The following is a 19975-nucleotide window of genomic DNA, read 5'->3' as shown; positions in this document are numbered from 1 at the left end:
CGACTGCTTTCCCAGGCCACAAGCAGAGAGCTGGATGAGAAGCGGGGCCACCGGGACACAAACCCATGCCCAAATGGGATCCCAGCATGAGCAAGGAAAGAACTTCAGCCGCTAGGCTACCATGCAAGGTCCTACCTGAATAATTCTTAAGCTACTTTCTGTGTATCACACATGTCAGTGATTAACTACTTTCACAGTCTTCCTGTATAGGTCACTGAAATGCAGACACCATAATTAGCATAGAAAAGTGAATTTGCTTTCTGATGATAGAAATCGTTGTCAAAGGAGTGAGGAAATAATTCCCAGACTAGTGATCATTAATATTACCTAAAGGTGTTTTCTTTTATCTTGGTATGGACAGGCAGCCTTTTTATTGAAGCAGCCTGGATAGCTGATGGTATGTGTTTTAGTCCCTTCTGCTTCTTAAGAAAAAGAAAAAATCCATGCTAGGAGGATGGTAAATGGTGAGGCCCATATAGTTAGTTTTCCTACTGGAGTTCCTGTTACACCTATACATCTTTAAAAGTATGAGGAAAACAATGCTTTGCTATTAAATTATTAAAGCAGATAACTGATGTCACATAGAGGGTTGCATAAGTTGTCTTGCATAAATGGCTTTCTACATTTGGCTCCAGCGTTTTGAGAACTCATGTCTTTTGAAATCACCCATTAATTTTTAAATATCTCTTGATATAAATGTAGTCATTCATCCAACAGTGTGGAGAACTGCTAACTATAGGCCAGACCCTGGGACTGCAAAACAATATATAACACATAGGCAATTTTTTAAAGATTTATTTTATTTGAAAGGCAGAATTACAGAGAGGTAAAGGTCTTCCGTCTATTGCTTTGTTCCCCAAATGGCATAACAACCAGGGCTCTGCTAAACCAAAGCCTGGAGCGTCTTCTGAGTCTCCCACGTGGTACAGGGGCCTGAGCACTTGGGCCTTCTTCTGATGCTTTCCCCAAATCATTAACAGTGAGCTTGACCGGAAGTAGAGTAGCCAGTAATCAAACTGATGCCCATATGCGATGTCAGCACTGCAGCTGGTGCTTAACGAGTTATACCACCTCACCAGCCCCTGCAATTTCATTTTAAACATATGAACCAATTTTCATGACTCCCAAGCCATTTCTGCTCTCTAGAGTCACTTTATATGTATCAAATTCAAGATGATAAAAGCTGGAGGTGTATTTACTCAGATGGCTAGTGTTCATAGGAAGGCCCAGAAGGTTTGAATAATTTCTCAGACTTAGTGAAACAACTTTGTTCACGCTGCTGGCATATTAGTCCATCAGTGAAACCGTATCTACTATTTGGCTGGAGATGGAGCTACACTGGCATCAGCCACTAGATAGTTTGTGCTACCTTGCATTGTCAAAAGGAAAATCTGATGTCTATATTAGACTACTCTAAGCACAATTTAGTGGCTACATATTTGGAATCTGATCATTGATTGCATTCTCCCAACTTTTCAATTGGTGGCAGCAGTGAGATTAAAGTTGGGAATGAAATTAAGAATAATAATATGCTGACCTGACTTTCACTACCCACTTCCTGTGAGCTGGAAGAGCTATAACTAGGTCTTCTGAAAGACATAACTGATTAAAAAAAAAAAATAGTAGGAAGACCACATCAAGATTGTTGCTTCTAATGTGGAGTCCAGTTCATATTAGCAAGTTAGGATTGGATCATAGTACTTTAATTTGGAACTTGGGCAGTTTATTTGAGAGATGACTGGCATATGATATGAAAACTACTCAGATCATTTGTGGAATAAAATGCTGTGTAACCAGTAATCATCTGGAAAGAGACTCAGAACCTTGTCAGTCTAACAGATATAAACTGAGTCCGTAGTACCTACACAAGCTAAGCTAATGAGCTATCAGCCTAGACTGCCATAGAAACAGGATGAAGCAATGTTTAAATGAGTATTGCAATTAGTAAATGGAGGAGCTGGTAGTTATCTGCTTTTTTCAGAGAAAATGATTATGTTCGGGTTAATTGTTAAGCCCATTCCTAGTAGTACCCTTTCATCTATGTTATCAGCTGTGACAAGCCGACATATCGAGTGATGTTTTTCCAGCAGTCCATTCAGAGCAGCTTCATTGGGGGATACCTCCAGATTGGAGTACTCTAGGGTTGCAGCCATCTTCCTTCAGAAAAGATCCTGGATTGGTTCTGAGTGTACTTTGAGTAATCAGAATGGCTTAACAGAGTAGAAAAACTGATGACACATTTGAGGGCTCACTTAGAGAACCCGTATGCATTGAAAGCCAGCTAGCTTAACATTGACTGCAACCAGTCAATTCTGTGAGGAATTTTCACAAAGTGTGTTCTGTTGTGTAGGCCCTTGGATCCTCCCCTGGCACTGAAGTAGACTTGTCCATGCTTTTGTTCAAAGTCCAGTTCTTTGCTTTGAACCCAGGTTTATAATTTTTTTCCCGCATTCTACTTAGAACAGTTTTCTTTAAACATGATGGAATACCAGATTTAGCAAATTAAAATACACAACACTCAGATAAATTTGAATTTTAGATAATGAAACGAAACATATACCCCCGAAGTTATCATTGATCAGAAATTCAAATTTAATTGGCTCCAAACCTGCAGTTGTGTTTGCAGCATTAATTAAGCTTGGTTTGAAGTCAGATAGATGTTTCTGTGAAACATTCTGCTGCTACATTATGTGTCCTTACCTCTAAATCCTTGAGTGGGAGAGTGGGAGGCTCACATATAATTGGCCCAAGGTTAAAACTATTGCTGAGTGGTAAAGGAAGAGCTCAATGGTAGACAATGAATCTTTCATGCCAACTCCACAACCATTATATTTCCATACATAAATCTAAAATGATATCTCTGGTGGGTAGTATGAATTTATCTCTCTGTGTTTTTTTAGGCAGTTACTTTTCCTTTGCTACAAAGAGGAACATTAAGAGTATTGCTCTTTTTTAAAAAAATACCTGCCAGGTCGCATAGTTCTGGCAGCCATGCTTCACTGAAGAAAAGGTCCATAAATTGAGAACACCTATCTATGCCTTTCAGAACTCCGAAAAGACTAAAGAATTTGGAGACTCAAGATCACCTGGAAGGTGGGCAATAAGAGCATATTGAAAACAAATGAATTATTTGAAAATTTGTTTTTGCCCTCTGTTTCCTGAATCTGTAGCAAATACTAAGCAGTTATTCTCTGGAGTCCAGCACGGTAACCTAGTGGCTAAAATCCTCACCTTGCGTGCACCAGGGTCTCATAGGCACTAGTTGGTGTCCTAACTGCTGCACTTCCCACCCAACTCCCTGCTTGTGGCCTGGGAAAGCAGTAGAGGATATCCTAAAGCCTTGGTACCCTGCACTCACCTGGGAGACCTGGAAGAAACTCCTGGCTCCTGGCTTTGGATCACCTCAACTCCAGCTGTTATGGCCACTTGGAAAGTCATCTTTGTCTCTCCTTCTGTCTGTAAATCTGACTTTCCAATAAAAATGAATCTTAAAGAGTTAGCCTCTTGAGAAATCCAGCCAAACAACTGGGGAGCTGGGGAAGTGTTAAGTGATGGTGTTAAGTGATGTGCTACATAGAAGTGGATGACTGAGAATCATCAGTATGTCAGCATTCTGAACATTGTGGGCCTCCAGTATATAGGCTGCAGAATGTAGCCAACTGAGCTAGAGCCTCAGCCTACCTTTCTCCCCCTACCCAAGACAAAAATGAACAATGAAATAAACATCTTGATGTGTATTTGTTAGAGTAAAACCTAGAGTCCACAAAACCTGTTCATTCACAGATTTCAGTCACTTGAAATCACTATATTGTGATAACCAAGAATGATTTGAGAATAGTTCCAACATGAAAGATGAACATGAAATGTTCCAGGGAAATTATGGTGGTCTCAAAAATAGAATATGGGGCCTGTAGTGTTGGTATCCCATGTGGGTGCGGGTGAGTTTCCAGGCTACTCTGTTTCCAGTGCAGTTCCCTGCTAGTATCCTCGGAAGAGCAGTGGAGGGTAACAGGGTAACCAGGCCCCTGGTAACTGGAACCCTGCCATTTTCGTAGGGGACCTGGACAAAGCTCCTGGCTCCTGGCTCTAGCTTGGCCAAGCATTGACTGCTGCAGCCATCTAGACAGTGAGCCAATGGATGATTGATATCTCTTGTCTTTCTCTAACTCTTTCAAATAAATGAACTATAAGAAATTAAATATATACATGCATGAAATAAGTACATAATGCTATTTTTTTAAATAACCTAATGGGAAAACAGGGAACAATATTTCAGAAAAGATTAAAAAGGCTGAGATGAAGCAAAAAAAAAAAAAAAAAAACCAAGAAAGCAAAATATGCATTATTGGGCCCGGCGCGGTGGCGCAAGTGGTTAAGGTCCTTGCCTTGCACGCCCGGGATCCCATATGGGCGCCGGTTCTAATCCCGGCAGCCCCGCTTCCCTTCCAGCTCCCTGCCTGTGGCCTGGGAAAGCAGTCGAGGACGGCCCAAAGCTTTGGGAACCTGCACCCGCGTGGGAGACCCAGAAGAGGCTCCTGGCTTTGGATCGGCAATAGTATCGGCCCGTTGCGCTCACTTGGGGAGTGAATCATCGGACGGAAGATCTTCCTCTCTGTCTCTCCTCTCTGTATATCCGCCTTTCCAATGAAAAAATAATAAAATCTTTTAAAAAAAATATGTATTATTTATTGTTAAGAGCTCCAAAATGATGGAACAAATAGCAAAATGTGATAAGCATTTTTCTGAAAATGTAGTACATAAGTTTCTTAAAATGGTCAACCAAGTGCTTAGCACAATGAATTTTCAGAAGTAAAAGCACATCAACATTATGTTTCAGAATGACAAGATTAATGACAAGTCTTTCAAAGTTGTAGAAGGCAGGAAACAGTTTACATAAAAAGGATATTTCAGAACAGTATTTAGATTTAGAGGCAACAGTACTGGAAGCTGGAAAACTATGAAAGCAAGGCCTTTCATTTAAGAGGAAAACAATTTTTCAACCTACAGTTCAGTATCTGGACAATCTAAGGGTAGGACAAAACTAAAGGCATCTTTCCTTGCATGGTCTCAGAATTTTATCTCACTATCTATCCTTCTTAGGAAGCTATTGGAGATGCTTTGCCAAAACAAGGGTTTATTTTAAGAAGTCATGGGATCCTGGAGCCATAGGAGCTCACAAAGGAGATGTGAGAATGAAGCAAGTCCCAGGACGACCACTGTGCCAAGTAAGTAGGCTGATGGTTCCAGAAGTATTCCTCCAGGAAACACAGTGCTTGGGGACATGGAGACCAGAACACTGCCACTAGGGGAAGGCGAGAGAATGACACGTTTTTGGCAAAGTAGGTTAGTAAATCAGATGAAGCAAGTAGAAATGCACCAAATACACATTTTGGCTGAGTGTCACTGTGTCACAAGGGTGAATCTGAGGTTTTATTTCTTAAGAAGTAGTTAGTTAGTAATGGAATAAGTTTGACATTTGAGACATAGTAAAATTGCAGCATTGTGAATTATTAGGTTAGTCTTCAGAGTATCATATTATACAGTTGCAGTAAATGCTCACCTTTAATAAGACGGACACTGCAGAAGATGTTTTCATAAAATTTAAAGGGTTTCAATGATCGTTCTATATAAGAAACTTTGACCCTTGCTTAGGAAAATTTTATGAAATGTTTTGAAACCCAGAAGGTGAAAGATCTTTTCCTTTATGTCTCTCCTTCTTGCTTGGTAATGCTACCTTTCAAAGAAATAACTTTTAAAAAATTATATTAAGATGTATCTACTCATCAATCTAAAAAATTTCTGAATCTCCAATGTCATTTCCCAAGCTATGTCTTTCAAAGAAAAGCTACTCTTCTTATAAGAGCTGGTTTTCTTGTTCTCAACCTGTGTGTGAAGGGATCATATAGTAAACACTGTTTATTTTTAAGATCTATTTAGTTATATTGGAAAGTCCGATATACAGAGAGGAGGAGAGGTAGAGAGAAAGATCTTCCGTCCGATGATTCACTCCTCATGTGGCCCCAATGGCCAGATCTACTCTGATCCGAAGCCAGGAGCCAGCAGCCTCCTCCTGGTCTCCTATGTGGGTGCAGGGTCTCAACGCTTTAGGCCATCCTAAACTGTCCTCCCAGGCCACAAACAGGGAACTGGATGGGAAGTGGGGCCACCAGGATTAGAACCAGCGCCCATATAGGATCTTGGTGCGTTCAAGGCAAGGAGTTTTAGCTGCTAGGCTACCATGTCAGGCCCAGTAGATGATGTTTTATGCCTGTTTTCTTTTGTCAATGTACTGATTCCTTTCCTTATTAGTGCTATAAAAATTTCTCTTTTGTGGATACATTGATTTATCCTTTCAACTACTGCTGGCATTTGAGTTCATTTGCATTTTTGGCTATTATTAGCAAAGCCACAAGAAATATTCTGTGACTTCTGTGACTTCTGTGAACATCTACAGGCATTCTTTTTGGGTTTACACTTTGGAGTCAAGTTGTAGTGTCATAAGGTAGTTCTATTATAATTTTACTATCACTTTCCAAAGTGATTGTTTAGGGCCAGTGTTCTGGTTTAGCAAGTTAAGCCACCATCTGCAGTGCCAGCATCACATAAAGGTGCCGATTTGAATCCCGGCTGCTGCACTTCTTCCTTCTGATGAGCCTGGAAGGGCAGCAGAAGAAAGTCCAAATGCATGAGTCCCCACACCCACACGGGAGACCCTGATGGGCTTCCAGGCTCCTGGCTTTGGCCTGGCCCAGACCCTGCCTTTGCTGCCATTTGAGGAGTGAACCAACAAATGGAGGATCTCCGTCTTTCTCTGTCTCCTTCTTTTTGTAACTTTGCCTTTCAAAAACACAAGTTAACCTTTTTATTTAAAAAAAGAGTATAATTGTTCAGTACGTGCCCACTTAGAATTTAGGTGATCTTTTTTCCCTACTTATTTGAGGCACAAAAAGAGATGGACTAAAGAAAAGAATTATGATCTGCTGGTTCATTCTCCAAATGCTCCCAACTGAACTGAAGCCAGAATCTAGGAACACATTTCACATTTGCCAAGTGGGTGGCAGGAACTCAATGTGGCCCCCTCTGCTCTGCAAGTGTAGTAACTGGAGGCAGGAGCCAGAGCAGGTACTGAGCCCTGGCATTCCAGTATGGGATGTGGGCATCTTAACTGGATAGGCCCAACATCTGCCCAGGAATTCTTTGTATACACTGTGTCTTGTATGTTGGTTATAAATATGTGTTACAAATATTTTCTGCTGTTGCATGCCTTGTCTTTTTACTTTCTTCCTGATACATTTTCATAAGCAAATTTTCATTTGGACAAGATCCAGTTTATCAGATATTTTTCTAGTATTGTCACTGCTTTAACTAATCTTTGATAATGTAAAAATTATGAACTTATGATATTATTTTCAGAAGCTTTATAGCTTTCATATTTGAATCACATTCTCAATTTTGATTACTGAAAACAGGCTATGTTAGATATCTCATTTTCTTCCAGTACTTTCTACTTTTCTTAATACTCTTTATATTCTTTACCCAGATTACATATAATCTAAACAAAATAATCAGTTATGATCTTATGATTTCTTGATTACCATCATTGTTCTTTGGAAGAAATATAACGTGCAAATTCAGATACATCCAAGTCTATTCTATTTGCTGACTTTATAAAATTGGGTACCTAATCTGTCCTGGCTTGATATTCCTAGTCTGTAGAGTGACAATAACAAGTGTTTACAGGAGGTGAGAACATGTACAAAGGGCTTATATAGTACCAAAACGCGCTGCTAACTCAATACATGTCCTTGCACCCCCATCTTTGACACAGAACTTGATTCTTTTCTGCCATCTACTTCATTTCTGATAGTGTCAAGGAACGTGTTCTCACAATGCTGGAAAATCCTAGGAGTTAGTGAGGACTCTTCCAATACAGGCTGGCTCATGGTAGCTTGAGTGCAGTGGTTATATTCCAACAAGCTGGAAAGGGAAGCTGCTTTCCCACTGTCTCTTTTACAAAGTTGAAAGTAAAATGTATCCTATCGGAAACTTACCCAGACCTAATAAAACCCTGTTTGCAGAACTAAAACGTCTGGGTAGCTTGCAGTTATACTGAACTTCAGTGTGTACGAGAAGAGACTGTTAGATATCTCATTTTAAAGCTTAATGCTAAACCTAGTCAACATCACCATTTTTATAATATCCATGTTGCTATCTTGAAATCCATAGAGAATATACTTTACTTGCACATGTTTTTAATAATCAGCTTAATTTCTTAGCAGTAATGTAAGAGGGGAATTAAGGGGAAATCATTATAATTAAATACTACACATTTCAATATGCAAATGCTCTGGTGTAATGAACTTTATGTCTGTCAGTGGCCTCACTGTATCATTGGACTCACTGTATCAGCGGCAGTTATAAGTCTGCTATAGTGACAGTCAAATGCTACGAGCCAGGCCCAGCATTGTGCCTAATGGCTTAAGTCCTTGCTTTGCATGTGCTGGGATCCCATGTGGGTGCTGGTTTCTGTGTTCCGGCTGCTCCACGTCCCTTCCAGCTCCCTGCTTGTGGCCTGGGAAAGCAGGACGCAAGGCCTTGGGACCTTGCATCTGCGTGGGAGACCTGGAAGAATCTCCTAATTCCTGACTTCAGCTCAGCTCAGCTCACTTGGGGAGAGAACCAACCGATGAAAGATCTTTCCTCTGTGTCTCTTCTCTTTATAAACCTCACCTTCCAATAAAAAACAAATAAACCCTTTTTTAAAATGCCATGAGCCCCTTGCTACTGGCAATTTGTGAAATAAATGGATCAACCAAACTGCTTATTACGATGACACTATTACTCATAGCTTAAAATATTATCAGGGTTTGATCCCTTTAAAGGCCACTGTTTGAAAACAGAAAAAAATCTGGCCCTTTACTTTCTCCCCACGCACCTTAAGACACCGCCAGCTAAAATCGAAACACTTAACAGGATTCAGATTTCTACAGCCCAGCCAGACCACTTGTTGTATAGGTAGGGCAGGTCACTTCACTGACTTAGTTCATTTATGCTATAAGTTCTCTCAGTTAAGTTATGCTGTAAGTTCCTCCTTCTGGACACCTGCCATCCTGTTTTCTACCTCTGATGACTTTCTCCGTATTCTTGCCGCTGCTCACGCCTTCCCGTCCCCGATTTTGGCCACCTACCCTACTGTGACCCCTTTGTTGGCGGACCTCAGAATTCCCACCCTCAGTCCAGTAAGCTCCAGCGCTTACAGACCCTGCTCCCTGGACCCAGCCAACTCCTCTGTTGCAGCAGCTCCCGCCTCTGCCTTCAGTGCCACGCTCGGAGGCTCGCTTCCTGGCCAGCGGTCCCCATTTCCCCCTGCATACCGCCAAGGGCCCCTCCCTTGGCCGCCCTGGCTGCCCTTCATCTTCTGCCTGGGGTGCCCACTTCGGACAACCCGGGGCCTTGCAACACGCACGTCTACAAGAGAAGGCTGCATCGGGGCCAGCACCTCCCCCGCCCCCTGCGAAGTGTGGCTAGGAAGCCAGTAAGATCTTCCCTTGCAGCCGAAACCCGCACCAGTCCGGGAGCTGTGCCCGGAGATCGCGATCCACACGTGCATGGAGCGGACGACTCGCTGCAGGGTGCAGGTGCCTGCAGAGCCAGCTGGCAAAAGAGCTAGAGAAGGGAGGGTGCGCCCAGGAGGCATACGCCTCCGGCGAGCAGAACCACGCGGCAGTGCTGGCGGTGGGACTGCAGTGCCACCTTCTCCCGAGAAAGCCCACACGCGCACACGCCCACGCACGCACGTGCCCACGGCAGGCAGGAAGAAAGAATACAAGCGAGAGAGCCTCTGGGTGCAGAGGGCGTCTTACTGATGGCTTCTGTCCTCAACAACAAAATTCACCCTCCTGGGACTTGCCCGAGTTCCACAGCCGACGCTCGTGGTGGCGCCGCCTGGAGAATGGACTGCGATCCCGAGATGCACGTGAAAATGTGCAAAAAGATCGCCCAGCTCACCAAGGTAAGGCCGGGCACTGCGGACCGGCGAGCGTGCCTGGGCTGGGGGAGCGAGTGCAGACGCGCCTCCCTAGGGAGGTTGGGGCCGAATCTCGACAAACTTTGTCAACCCTGAAAGGAAGTGGTCCGAAATCCGAGCGTCTTGACCTTCCAGAGGACCCATGCTAAAGCGGCAGAGGCGGGGGCTCCCTGCCACGGATACTCCCGCAGCCTGCCTGCTCTGGTCTCTGCTTTTCCCTAGGCAAGGATGTGATTCATGTGTGTGCGTGCCTGTGTTTGTGAGTGTGTTTGTGTGTGTGTATGCCCGCGTGTGTGTAGTTTTCCTTCACTAGCTCTGCCCTTGTGATCGTGCCTGGAATGTTGTGATTTCATTCAGCACAGGACTTCACAGCTGGGGAGGTCATGTGCGCCCTAATGAAACACTGGATTCATTTATGCCTCCACTCGACAAATGTTTGAGTCATTTGTTGAGTGCCAGCAGTTTGTGTGACAGGGTACCCAACCTGGAAGGCAGCCCAAGGGACTCACTATCCAGACGCTTGTAGGAGCATGGGTGAGGAAGAGCCCGATTCGCCCTGTAATTATAGGAGTAGGAAGGACGTTAGGAGGTCAGCCAGCCCTGTGCCCTCCCTCCTCCTAGGGCTCTGCCTACAACTGCCAGGCTGTGGCTCTCTCCTAAACTCTAGCAGGAAGATGCAGTAGTGCTCTTAGCCTCTGCAGCTAGCTAGCTGCTTGTCATGGTTCCCTCTTGTGTCTGTGTCGTGCCTGCAGAAAGGGACCATCCTCCAAGTCTTCTGTGCCTAAGGTTTCAAGTGGGGGGATTCAACCATTTCCATGGGTTTCCTATCTCACAGCCATCCTGTCAGCTGGAGGTCAGGTTCAGGTGTATGGAACATGTCTCCCTGTCACTTCTCATGCCCACTGTGTGTGTGTGTGTGTGTGTGTGTGTGTAGTAACAGGTGTTCCTGCCTCCCCTTGTCTCAACTGTTTTCCAGAAAGAATTAAACCCACAGTTTGTAATCAAACACTAATAGCTACCTTCTTGTGCCCCTCCCATGGACTCCACATTCCTTGCACATGAAGTGTCCCCAAACCATGCTCTGTTTAAGCCAGGGACTGAAAAAAGGAAATGAAGATAGCCCTTTGAGTGGACCCTTGGCATGGACGATTGGCACTATTGACCTGACTTACATTGGTCTAAGTAATAAAAATCAACCCTCCCCCCTCAAAAAACAATTAAAAGCATTTGGCACAGTACAGTAAGACATTTTGTTCTGAAAGAATCTGAAATATTTTTGGGGAAACAAGGCTTCAAACATGGAGAGAAAGTAGATGACATTACAATATCATCAATTGCTAAATTAGCTCCGTCCAATAATGCATGCTGTAGAAGCAGAAACAAATAGGCAGGAGCAGTTTGTGGAAGACATTGTGAAAGCAAAGACTCCTGAATTCACCAAGAGATTATGAAGTGTCTGCTATGTACCAGGCAAGGTGCTGAGTATCAGTAGCATAGCAATGATTAACATGTGACACTTAGCCTCAGTGTGACAAAAAATGAACAGATGATTTCATAGAAAATGGTGACCATTCCACGCATTAATATTCATAGAGCACCTATTAGGTGCCAAGCAGTGAAGATAAAGAAATGCAGAGCCAGACATTCATAGACACATGGTTGACCATGTTTCTTAAAGCATATTCTACATTAGAAATCAGGGTTGATTCTTATCATATCGTAATTCTACTTACTATTTTTTGTGTTTATTGCTGAAATTAGAAATGTTAATATTGATATGCCACCTTTCTTGGCTATTTCCATGTCACACTCCATTTTTAATTTATGAATTTTATTTGTATCCTATACTTTGGAATTTAATCTGTGTGCATTTATTGTCATTACTGATATATTTGGGGTTATCATCCCATTGTATTGTATGTTTTGCCTACTCTTCTTTCTCCTTTCTTCTTTTTGCTCTGTTCTTGTCTTCTGTTGGATTAGTCATCTGTATTTAACTGCCTCAGGCTTTCTTTCTGCCGAAGAAGGTGGCTTGCTTTGCCCATTCCCAAGCTTGTCAGTATTCCCTAGAGTTTTTACAGTGTTGGTATATAAAATAGCTTTTATATAAAACTTAATTAAATTCACTGACGCAGGTCTCTCTGATCACCTTTTTCCTAGAATGTAAAGTATTCTGTTGCATTCATTTTTCTTGTGCAAAAATGCTGTCCTATGGTATTCTTTTCTGTAAGGTTCTTAGTGAGGAAGGTAATTTGTTGTGTGTTGGAAAATGTCTATTTGGCTATGACTGTTGAATCATACTTTGGGTATAAAATTCTATGAGTAGTTACTTTCCCACAGTTCACTTTTGGGAACTCCCTCATCATGGGCTACTTGTTGTTACTGGTTGAATATTCTGCTGCCTGTTTAATTTTCATTCCTTTACAAATTACCCATCTTTGCTCTTCAATAGCATTTGAGTGTCTGCTTATTTTTGCCGTTTAACAGTTTTAACAGCAGGTCTTGGTGTTAATTTAGCTTTATCCTCTGCAAAACCAGGAGAGTGCTTTCTACTAAGGAAGACTTGTGTGTTTTCCTTAATTCTAGATAATTATCAGTGACTTTTATCTTTAGTGATGTTTCCTGACCACTGCCTCAATGCTCTTTGTTGAAACTGCCACTAGGTGAATTGGGGAATCTGTCCCTTTTATATCTTAAAATTTAAAACAAAAAAGTTTGAATGTTGGAGTTTACTGAATTTCTTGTCTTCCATTTTGTCAATCCTTCACAGGATTGTAAATTGCAGGATTTACAGGATATACAGAGAGGAAGATCTTCCATCCCATGATTCACTCCCCAAGTGACCGCAACAGCTGGTGCCGGGAGCCTCTTCCAGGTATCCCACATGGGTGCAGGGTCCCAAGGCTTTGGGCCGTCCTCTACTGCTTTCCCAGGCCACAAGCAAGGAGCTATATGGGAAGTGGAGCTGCTGAGATTAGAACCAGTATCCATATGGGATCCCAGTGCATGCAAGGCGAGGACTTTAGTAGGTAGGCCACTGCGCCAGGCCCAAGTAGTCAGTCCTTGTTGTAGCTCAGCTAAACACAACATTTAATCTACTTTTTATAAATATCTAAATATATTCATTTAAGATGGAGGAAAGGTGAGCAAGAGCTCCCATCCTCTGATTGGTTCACTTCCCAAATTCCTGCAGTGGCTCTTGGCTGGGACAGAAGCCAGCAGGCTAGAAACTCAATCCAGGAATCCCACATGGATAACAGGAACCCAGTCACTTAATTTGTCACTACTGCCTTTCAAAGTGAGCAGTCAAGGAAGCTGGAGTCAGGAGTGGAGCCGGGCATCAGAGCCAGGTACTCTGATACAGGTATCCCTGCACCTGTCCAACTCTGTTTTTGCATCCTCTAGAAAAGCTCCATCTGATTTTTCATTTTATAGCTCTCTGCACTACCTCATCCTCAGGATAGGTGGAATCGATCTTATCCAGGGATTTCCCAATGCCAACATTGAAAGAAGGATGGTCGGGCTGGTGCTGTTGGACTAATCCTTCATCCTGTGTTGCCGGCATCTCATATGGGTGCCAGTTCATGTCCCAGCTGTCCCACTTCCAATGAAACTGTCTGCTGGCCTGGGAAGGCAGCAAAGGATGGCCTAAAGCCTTGGGACTTTATACCCATGTAGGATACCCAGAGGATGCTTCTGTCTCCCAGCTTAGAATCTGCTCAGCAATCTGTTGCGGCCATTGGGGAATGAGCCAGCAGTTGGAAGACCGTTTCTCTGTCTCTTCTTTCCTCTGTGGATCTACCTTTCAAATAAAAGTGAATAAATGTTAAGAAAGACAGAAAGAGGGAGGGAGGAAGGAAGGAAGGAAGGTGTTGCCCAAATGCACCTTTTATTTAAAAGAGGAAAAGCAGTCAGAGTGAGTATTCTTCACGAACCATCTCTTGAAGTGTGGGCTTACTCTCAAGCACCAGACCATAAGTGAAGAGATGTGGACCCACGGCACCATCTCTCATCTGGAGTAGTTAGAGGAAATGGACCTAGGAGGATGCCAGCAGGCTTCTTAATGTCAGGAGCCATCAAGGAGTGAAATACCTCCCCTCCCCCCCCCGGGATCCTCTTCATCACTCTTGTTTCAGATCTGTCAGTTTGTTAAATACCTTTCAAGAGCAAAGCTGAATCAAGTGGCTACAACTTCTGCATGTTAGTAAGGTCTTATTTTACACACGCTTTGGAACCTTTTACGTATTTACCTTTTGTGTGCACAGCAGTTCTACCTGGGGTCAAGGGAGGCACCAACCATAATGCAGAAATAGAGGATCTGAGATACAGATGCAGGAAGAGTGAACATTCCTTCATGCATCAATTTCATATATAGATATGGATATATGTATGTACACACACACAGATACACACAGACACAAACACACACAGACACAGAGCTAGGATATCCAGAACCCAGAAGTCACTTCCGTATGCATTAAGACAGGTAGGACACTTAGTTCCCACATTTCACTTCCGTATCTATTAGCAAGCTGAGCAGGGACATCCAGAATACAGCATGGGAGGCTAATGTATGGGAGAAGGAAGCTGTATTTCTTTCTTGGTTCAACAGCTAAATCTTCACCTTGCAAGCACTGGGATCTCAAATGGATGCCAGTTTATGTCCAGGCTGCTTCAGTTTCTATCCAGCTCCCTGCTTGTGGCTGGCAAAGCAGTGAAGGATGGCAGAAAGCCTTGGAACCCTGTACCCATGTGGGAGATCTGGAAGAAGTTCCTGGCTCCTGGCTTCCCTCAGCTCTGTGGCCATTTGGGGAGTGAACCAGCAGATGGAAGGTCTGTCTGTCTGTTTCTCTTTCTCTCCAGAAATCTTATATGCCTTTCCAATAAAAATAAATCTGTAATAAAAAAAATATGAACAACAACTGCATCCGATGGCTTCAGCCCAAGCTGAATGCTGCCTTGCCTGCAGATCGCCCTAACATAGTTTGTTCCCCAAACACAAGGTTCCAACCTGAGGTAGCTTTTGCTTTTTCATGTCCTAAGCCCCCATGGTTAGGAATAAGACTTCTTTGAGAAACCAAAAGCAAATGTCCTGTCCCTGAGAGACTCGCTGGTGTGCTTTAGATTTTACTGGATGACCAAGCTGTGAGAAAAGCACTTCTTTCTCTGATCCCCTTGGGCAACCTGGGAGCATTTTCCAGGTATATCATCTTACTGTGGAGGCTCAGAATATAGTGAGTAATTTCAAAGAGGCTACTAAATAGTCAGAATGTGAACTGACAGCCTGGTCTGTGAAGGTGTCAGCAGTGTTTGAGAGCAGTCACACCATTGTCTCTAACAGAGTGTGTGAGCAGAGCTGCTGCAGAATCGTCTCAGTGTTCATACTGTGGGAGAAGAAAGCTGAAATACATGCCTTTCTGAATGTCAACCATTGTAATTAACCTCAGTGCTTCCTATTTGACTAGCTGCTAAATATTTCTCTCTCCTTGGCTTTTTTCTAACCACAGCACACATGGGTGTGCACAAGAACCAAATGAGACATGGGCTGGACTGTGCTCAGATGAAGCAGAGGCTGGTACATCCAAAAACCAGGGCTGGGGGCAGGGGGCTACTGTGGGTTATGGAGAGTTGTCCTGACTAGGATGTGGCAACTGCAGGTATATGTGAGGACCAGGTCTGAGGTGGGCTGGCTGGGCTGGGCTGCAGCACCAGTTGGTTTGCATGAGATACGAGGCTAGGGTAGAACTGACCAGCCAGCTGCATCCAGCAGTATACGCATTGGCTGGTGAAGCTGACAGACTGCACCTGAACCTGCATTGGCTGGCACACAGGGAATCAGATCTGAGGTCATCCCAGATGAGGTTTCTTTGGGGACTCCCTGACAGATTTCACAGATAAGGCTTGTTAAGATAGATCTGCAGTTTTCAAATCAAGAATCCTAAAGCAATCTGGAAAGGAGCTTCTTAGATGTCCCCGAACTAGCTAATTCAAGCAGGAGGGCGTTTTCCGAGAAGTGTATGGAGTCAGTAAGTGTAACGAAACTTCCATACCTTTAAGCCTTGGCAACGTAAGGCTCAAGTGACAACTTACTGTTGAGGACTGCCCTGGCACAGGCATCCTCCCTGTGCCGTGCAGCACTGTGTGGACTCTCAGTCCCGCAGAAGAGCTAGCTTTATTCCAAGCTACTGGTATGATGGCTTAACAGCAATCCTTGATCCTTTGTGTGGCTCCTCCCACTCAGGAAGGGAACTGCAATGAACATCTGTCAATCTTCGTATCAGCCCAGCACTGGTTACACCCAACATTTCAGTGGATTTCCTCACAACATATCCCAAGGAGGAAATTTCTCCAATTACAGATGAGAAATTTGACCTCTTTTAACTGGGAGTTAAAAAGCCCTCTTTGAATGAACAGGTTAGTTGATACTAGCCATAGAGGAACTAAGAAAAAAAATTACAAGTTTAGTCCCAAATGGTTCAATGGCTTTCCAGTTGTGTTCACTTTTATTCTTCCTGAATTTTAATTTATATTCATTCATATGAAAAGGGTGAGGGCTCAGTGTGGTAGTCTAGTAGCTAAAGTCCTCACCTTGCACTTGCTGGGATCCCATATGGATGCCGGTTCTAATTCCGGTGACCCTGCTTCCCATCCAGCTCCTTGCCTGTGGCCTGGGAAAGCAGTTCAGAACAGCCCAAAGCCTTGGGACCCTGTACCTGCATGGGAGACTCTGAAGAGGCTCCAGGCTCCTGGCTTTGGATTGGCTCAGCTCCGGCCGTTGCGCTCACTTTGGGGAGTGAATCTTTGGACAGAAGATCTTTCTTTCTGTATATCTGACGTTCCAATAAAAATAAATAAATCTTAAAAAAAGAATGAGAAACATCCCTTGGAAAGCAAGTCAACTTTGTTTTAAAGATAACTTCATGTAGACAGTATATTTTTCCTCAAGATTTCTGATTTTATATGAAAGGATTGCTCTTCATTACATTCCCACCTAAGTGGCCGACCTTACATTCTACTCCGTATCCAACAGCATTGTCTCTGATAATGTGTGTTACGTGAGTAGGTTTCTGGGATACAGGAAGACATGGTCTCTGGTGTCTGGTTGTGCTACTCTGCGTGAAGTGGTAACTTTGATCGCCAGAACTTTTCCAAGCATACCCAAAAAAATACACTACACTGCCATTCAGAAGTTCCGCATTCTCAGGTTAAGCTGCTTTGCCCAATGAAGGAATTTGTGCTATAAATACTTTTTTTTAAGATTTTATTTATTTATTGGAAAGTCAGCTACACAAAGAGGAGGAGAGACAGAGAGGAAGATCTTCCATCCGATGATTCACTCCCCAAGTGAGCGCAACAGCCGATGCTATGCCGATCCTAAGCCAGGAGCCAGGAACTTCTTCCAGGTATCCCACATGGGTGCAAAGGTCCCAAAGCTTTAGGCCGTCCTTGACTGCGTTCCCAGGCCACAAGCAGGGAGCTGGATGGGAAGTGGAACTACTGGGATTAGAACCGGTGCCCATATGGGTCCCGGCATGTTTAAGGCAAGGACTTTAGCTGCTAGGCCACGTCACCGGGCCCTATGCTATAAATACTTTAACAGTTCCCCACAAGTAGTTTCAGCCTAGGATCTCTGCAGTTGGATTTTTAGAGAGCCCACTAATTGAAATTCTCCTTCCCCACTGAAATCATCAGGTGAACAGCTGTTTGGGGACAGACTTTATTTTTTTAAAAAAGGATTTATCACCTTATTTTATAAAAAATATTTATTTGTTATTTATTTGAAAGGCAGAATGAAAGAGGAGAGAGGGGGAAAGAAGAAACAAGGGATGGACCCAGTGCCATGGCTCAGTAGCTAGATCTTTCATGCACTGGGATCCCATATGGAATGCCAGCTCATGTCCTGGCTGCTCCACTTCCCTTCCAGGTCCCTGTTGAGGCCTGGGAAAGCAGTAGAGGATTGCTCAAAGCCTTGGGACCCTGCACCTATGTGGGAGACTGGAAGAAGCGTCTGACTCCTGACTTTGAATTGGCTCAATTCCAGCTATTGTGGTCACTTGAGGACTGAACCAGTGGACAGAAGACCCTTCTTTCTGTCTCTCCTTCTTTCTGTAAATCTGCCTTTCCAATAAAAATAAGTAAGTCTTTAAAAAGGAATAAAATGGAGGAAGGGGCCTGTTGGGTGGGGAATGTAGAAAGAGAAAGAGGCAGAGGGAGGCAAAGAGAGATGGTATGGAAGATTTTCCATTTGCTGGTTCATTCCCCAAATGGCTAAAACAGCAAGGTATGGGCTAGACGTAATCCAGGAGCCAGGAACTCCACCTAGGTCTCCTGCGTAGTGTCAGGGACCAAATCTGGCAGGCCACCATGTACTGAATTCTCAGGTTCAATGGTAGGAAACTAGAATGCAAGTGCAGGTGCTAGACTTGACATTCTGGTATTGGATGCGGGAATCACAAGTAGTGATTTAATATGCAGTGCCGTGATTCTGGCCTTCCAAAATGTCACCCTAACAGGTTAATATTTGAAATTGGGGGCCTGGTGGTGTGGCCTAGCAGCTAAAGTCCTCACCTTGAATGCGCTGGGATCCCATATGGACGCTGGTTCTAGTCCCAGCAGCTCCACTTCCCACATAACTCCCTGCTTGTGGCCTGGGAAAGCAGTTGAGGACAGCCCAAAGCCTTGAGACCCTATGCCCACATGGGAGACCTGGAGGAGGTTCCTGGCTCCTGGCTTCAGATCAACGCAGCACCGGCCAAGGATCTCATCTGGTAATTCAGATTTTCAGTACCTCTCATAATGCCACAAGGTGCCAGTAGTATGTACACTAGCAAAACTCCCATGTGTCCACAGTACTGAACCATCACTGGAAGCAAGCATGTCACTGTAAGTGCCAGCAGGTGCAAACCCAGAAGAACCCCCATAAAGGGGAGAAGGCATGAGCTTCAATAGACCTGCCAGTTAGAGGTGCAGCTCACAGGGCCTCCCTAAGAGATGAGAGATGACCAGTGCACTGCTCTGGCAGTAGGCACATCCAATCAGCTGCAGGCTTTGATTCAAAGACTGAATCTGAAGGTTGGAGGCCTGAGCTGTTATTGTTCCAGGCAGTCAAAGAAAGATTAGTGAATCTCCCAGCAGTTCTCCTCCATCTCTCCTCATGTTGTGTTTCGTCTCTGTAGGCATTGACCTATTTGGAAGAGTCAGGCGTAAGCCTGCTTGGTTCACTCACCTCTGTGCTCTGGCTTTGCACTCTGCTGATAATTTTGTTGTGATTAGAATGACAGAAACATTTGTAGTTGATGGCGGAGTATGCAACACATAGATAGGAGTTGGGGGAGCAGCAGCAGCAGCAGCAGCAGCAGATTTGATGTCTTCATATGTGGAAAGCAAAGTTTGGCTAGGTTAATAAACGCAAACCAGCTCCAAGGAAATGAAAAAGACCCTATGTTCTAGTTTTTGTTCAATTTCCTGCAGGGGAGTCTGCCCTTGAAAAAGCATGTCCTGCCAACATCTGCTATTCCCTGCACTTGTAACCTCATTAATAGCATTTTCTCTAAGACCCAGAAATAGCAAAGTCCATTAAAAGGCTTATCATTAAACACAATACAGCTCTTTATGTGGGAGAAGGATGGCCTCTGAGTAAGAGTCCATTAGGGCTGTGGGCTGGAAAAATGGGTCAGCTTTCTTTTAAAGGAGAAATTAATACAGCAGGCAAGAGCCAGCAGTACGCCAACATTCATCTTGCAAAGCTTTTCCTCTTTGTGCTGCCAGAATATGTCTGTCCAGACTTACTATTTCTGTCTTTAGGTCCCTGGAACAGGGCCCATTTGTCCTGAAGAAGACTATGAAATTATCTGGCAACAACCTTAATAAATGTAAGAGAAGGGACTAGAACCGAGTATAAGCTGTGTGGGTCAGTGAAAGAGACAGATGCAGGGGCTCAATGTAATC

General features: G+C 43.8%; 1 protein-coding gene across 1 annotated transcript in view; it reads left to right on the top strand.

Annotated features, from left to right (window-relative positions):
* The first annotated feature begins 9865 nt into the window (after nt 1-9865).
* Nucleotides 9866-19975, top strand: part of FAM184B (family with sequence similarity 184 member B) — an 80576-nt gene continuing 70466 nt past the window's right edge. Inside the window, exon 1 of the mRNA XM_040966323.1 lies at nt 9866-10012. Within this exon, the coding sequence (XP_040822257.1) occupies nt 9866-10012 (147 nt within the window). The remainder of the gene's footprint in view (nt 10013-19975) is intronic.

The sequence above is a fragment of the Ochotona curzoniae genome, unplaced genomic scaffold (genome assembly GCF_017591425.1).
Source record: "Ochotona curzoniae isolate NIBS_2020 unplaced genomic scaffold, NIBS_Ocur_1.0 scaffold_4505, whole genome shotgun sequence".
Classification (NCBI taxonomy): Eukaryota; Metazoa; Chordata; class Mammalia; order Lagomorpha; family Ochotonidae; genus Ochotona; species Ochotona curzoniae.
The sequence above is the reverse complement of the archived record's forward strand: the minus strand, read 5'-3'. Positions and strand labels throughout refer to the sequence as shown.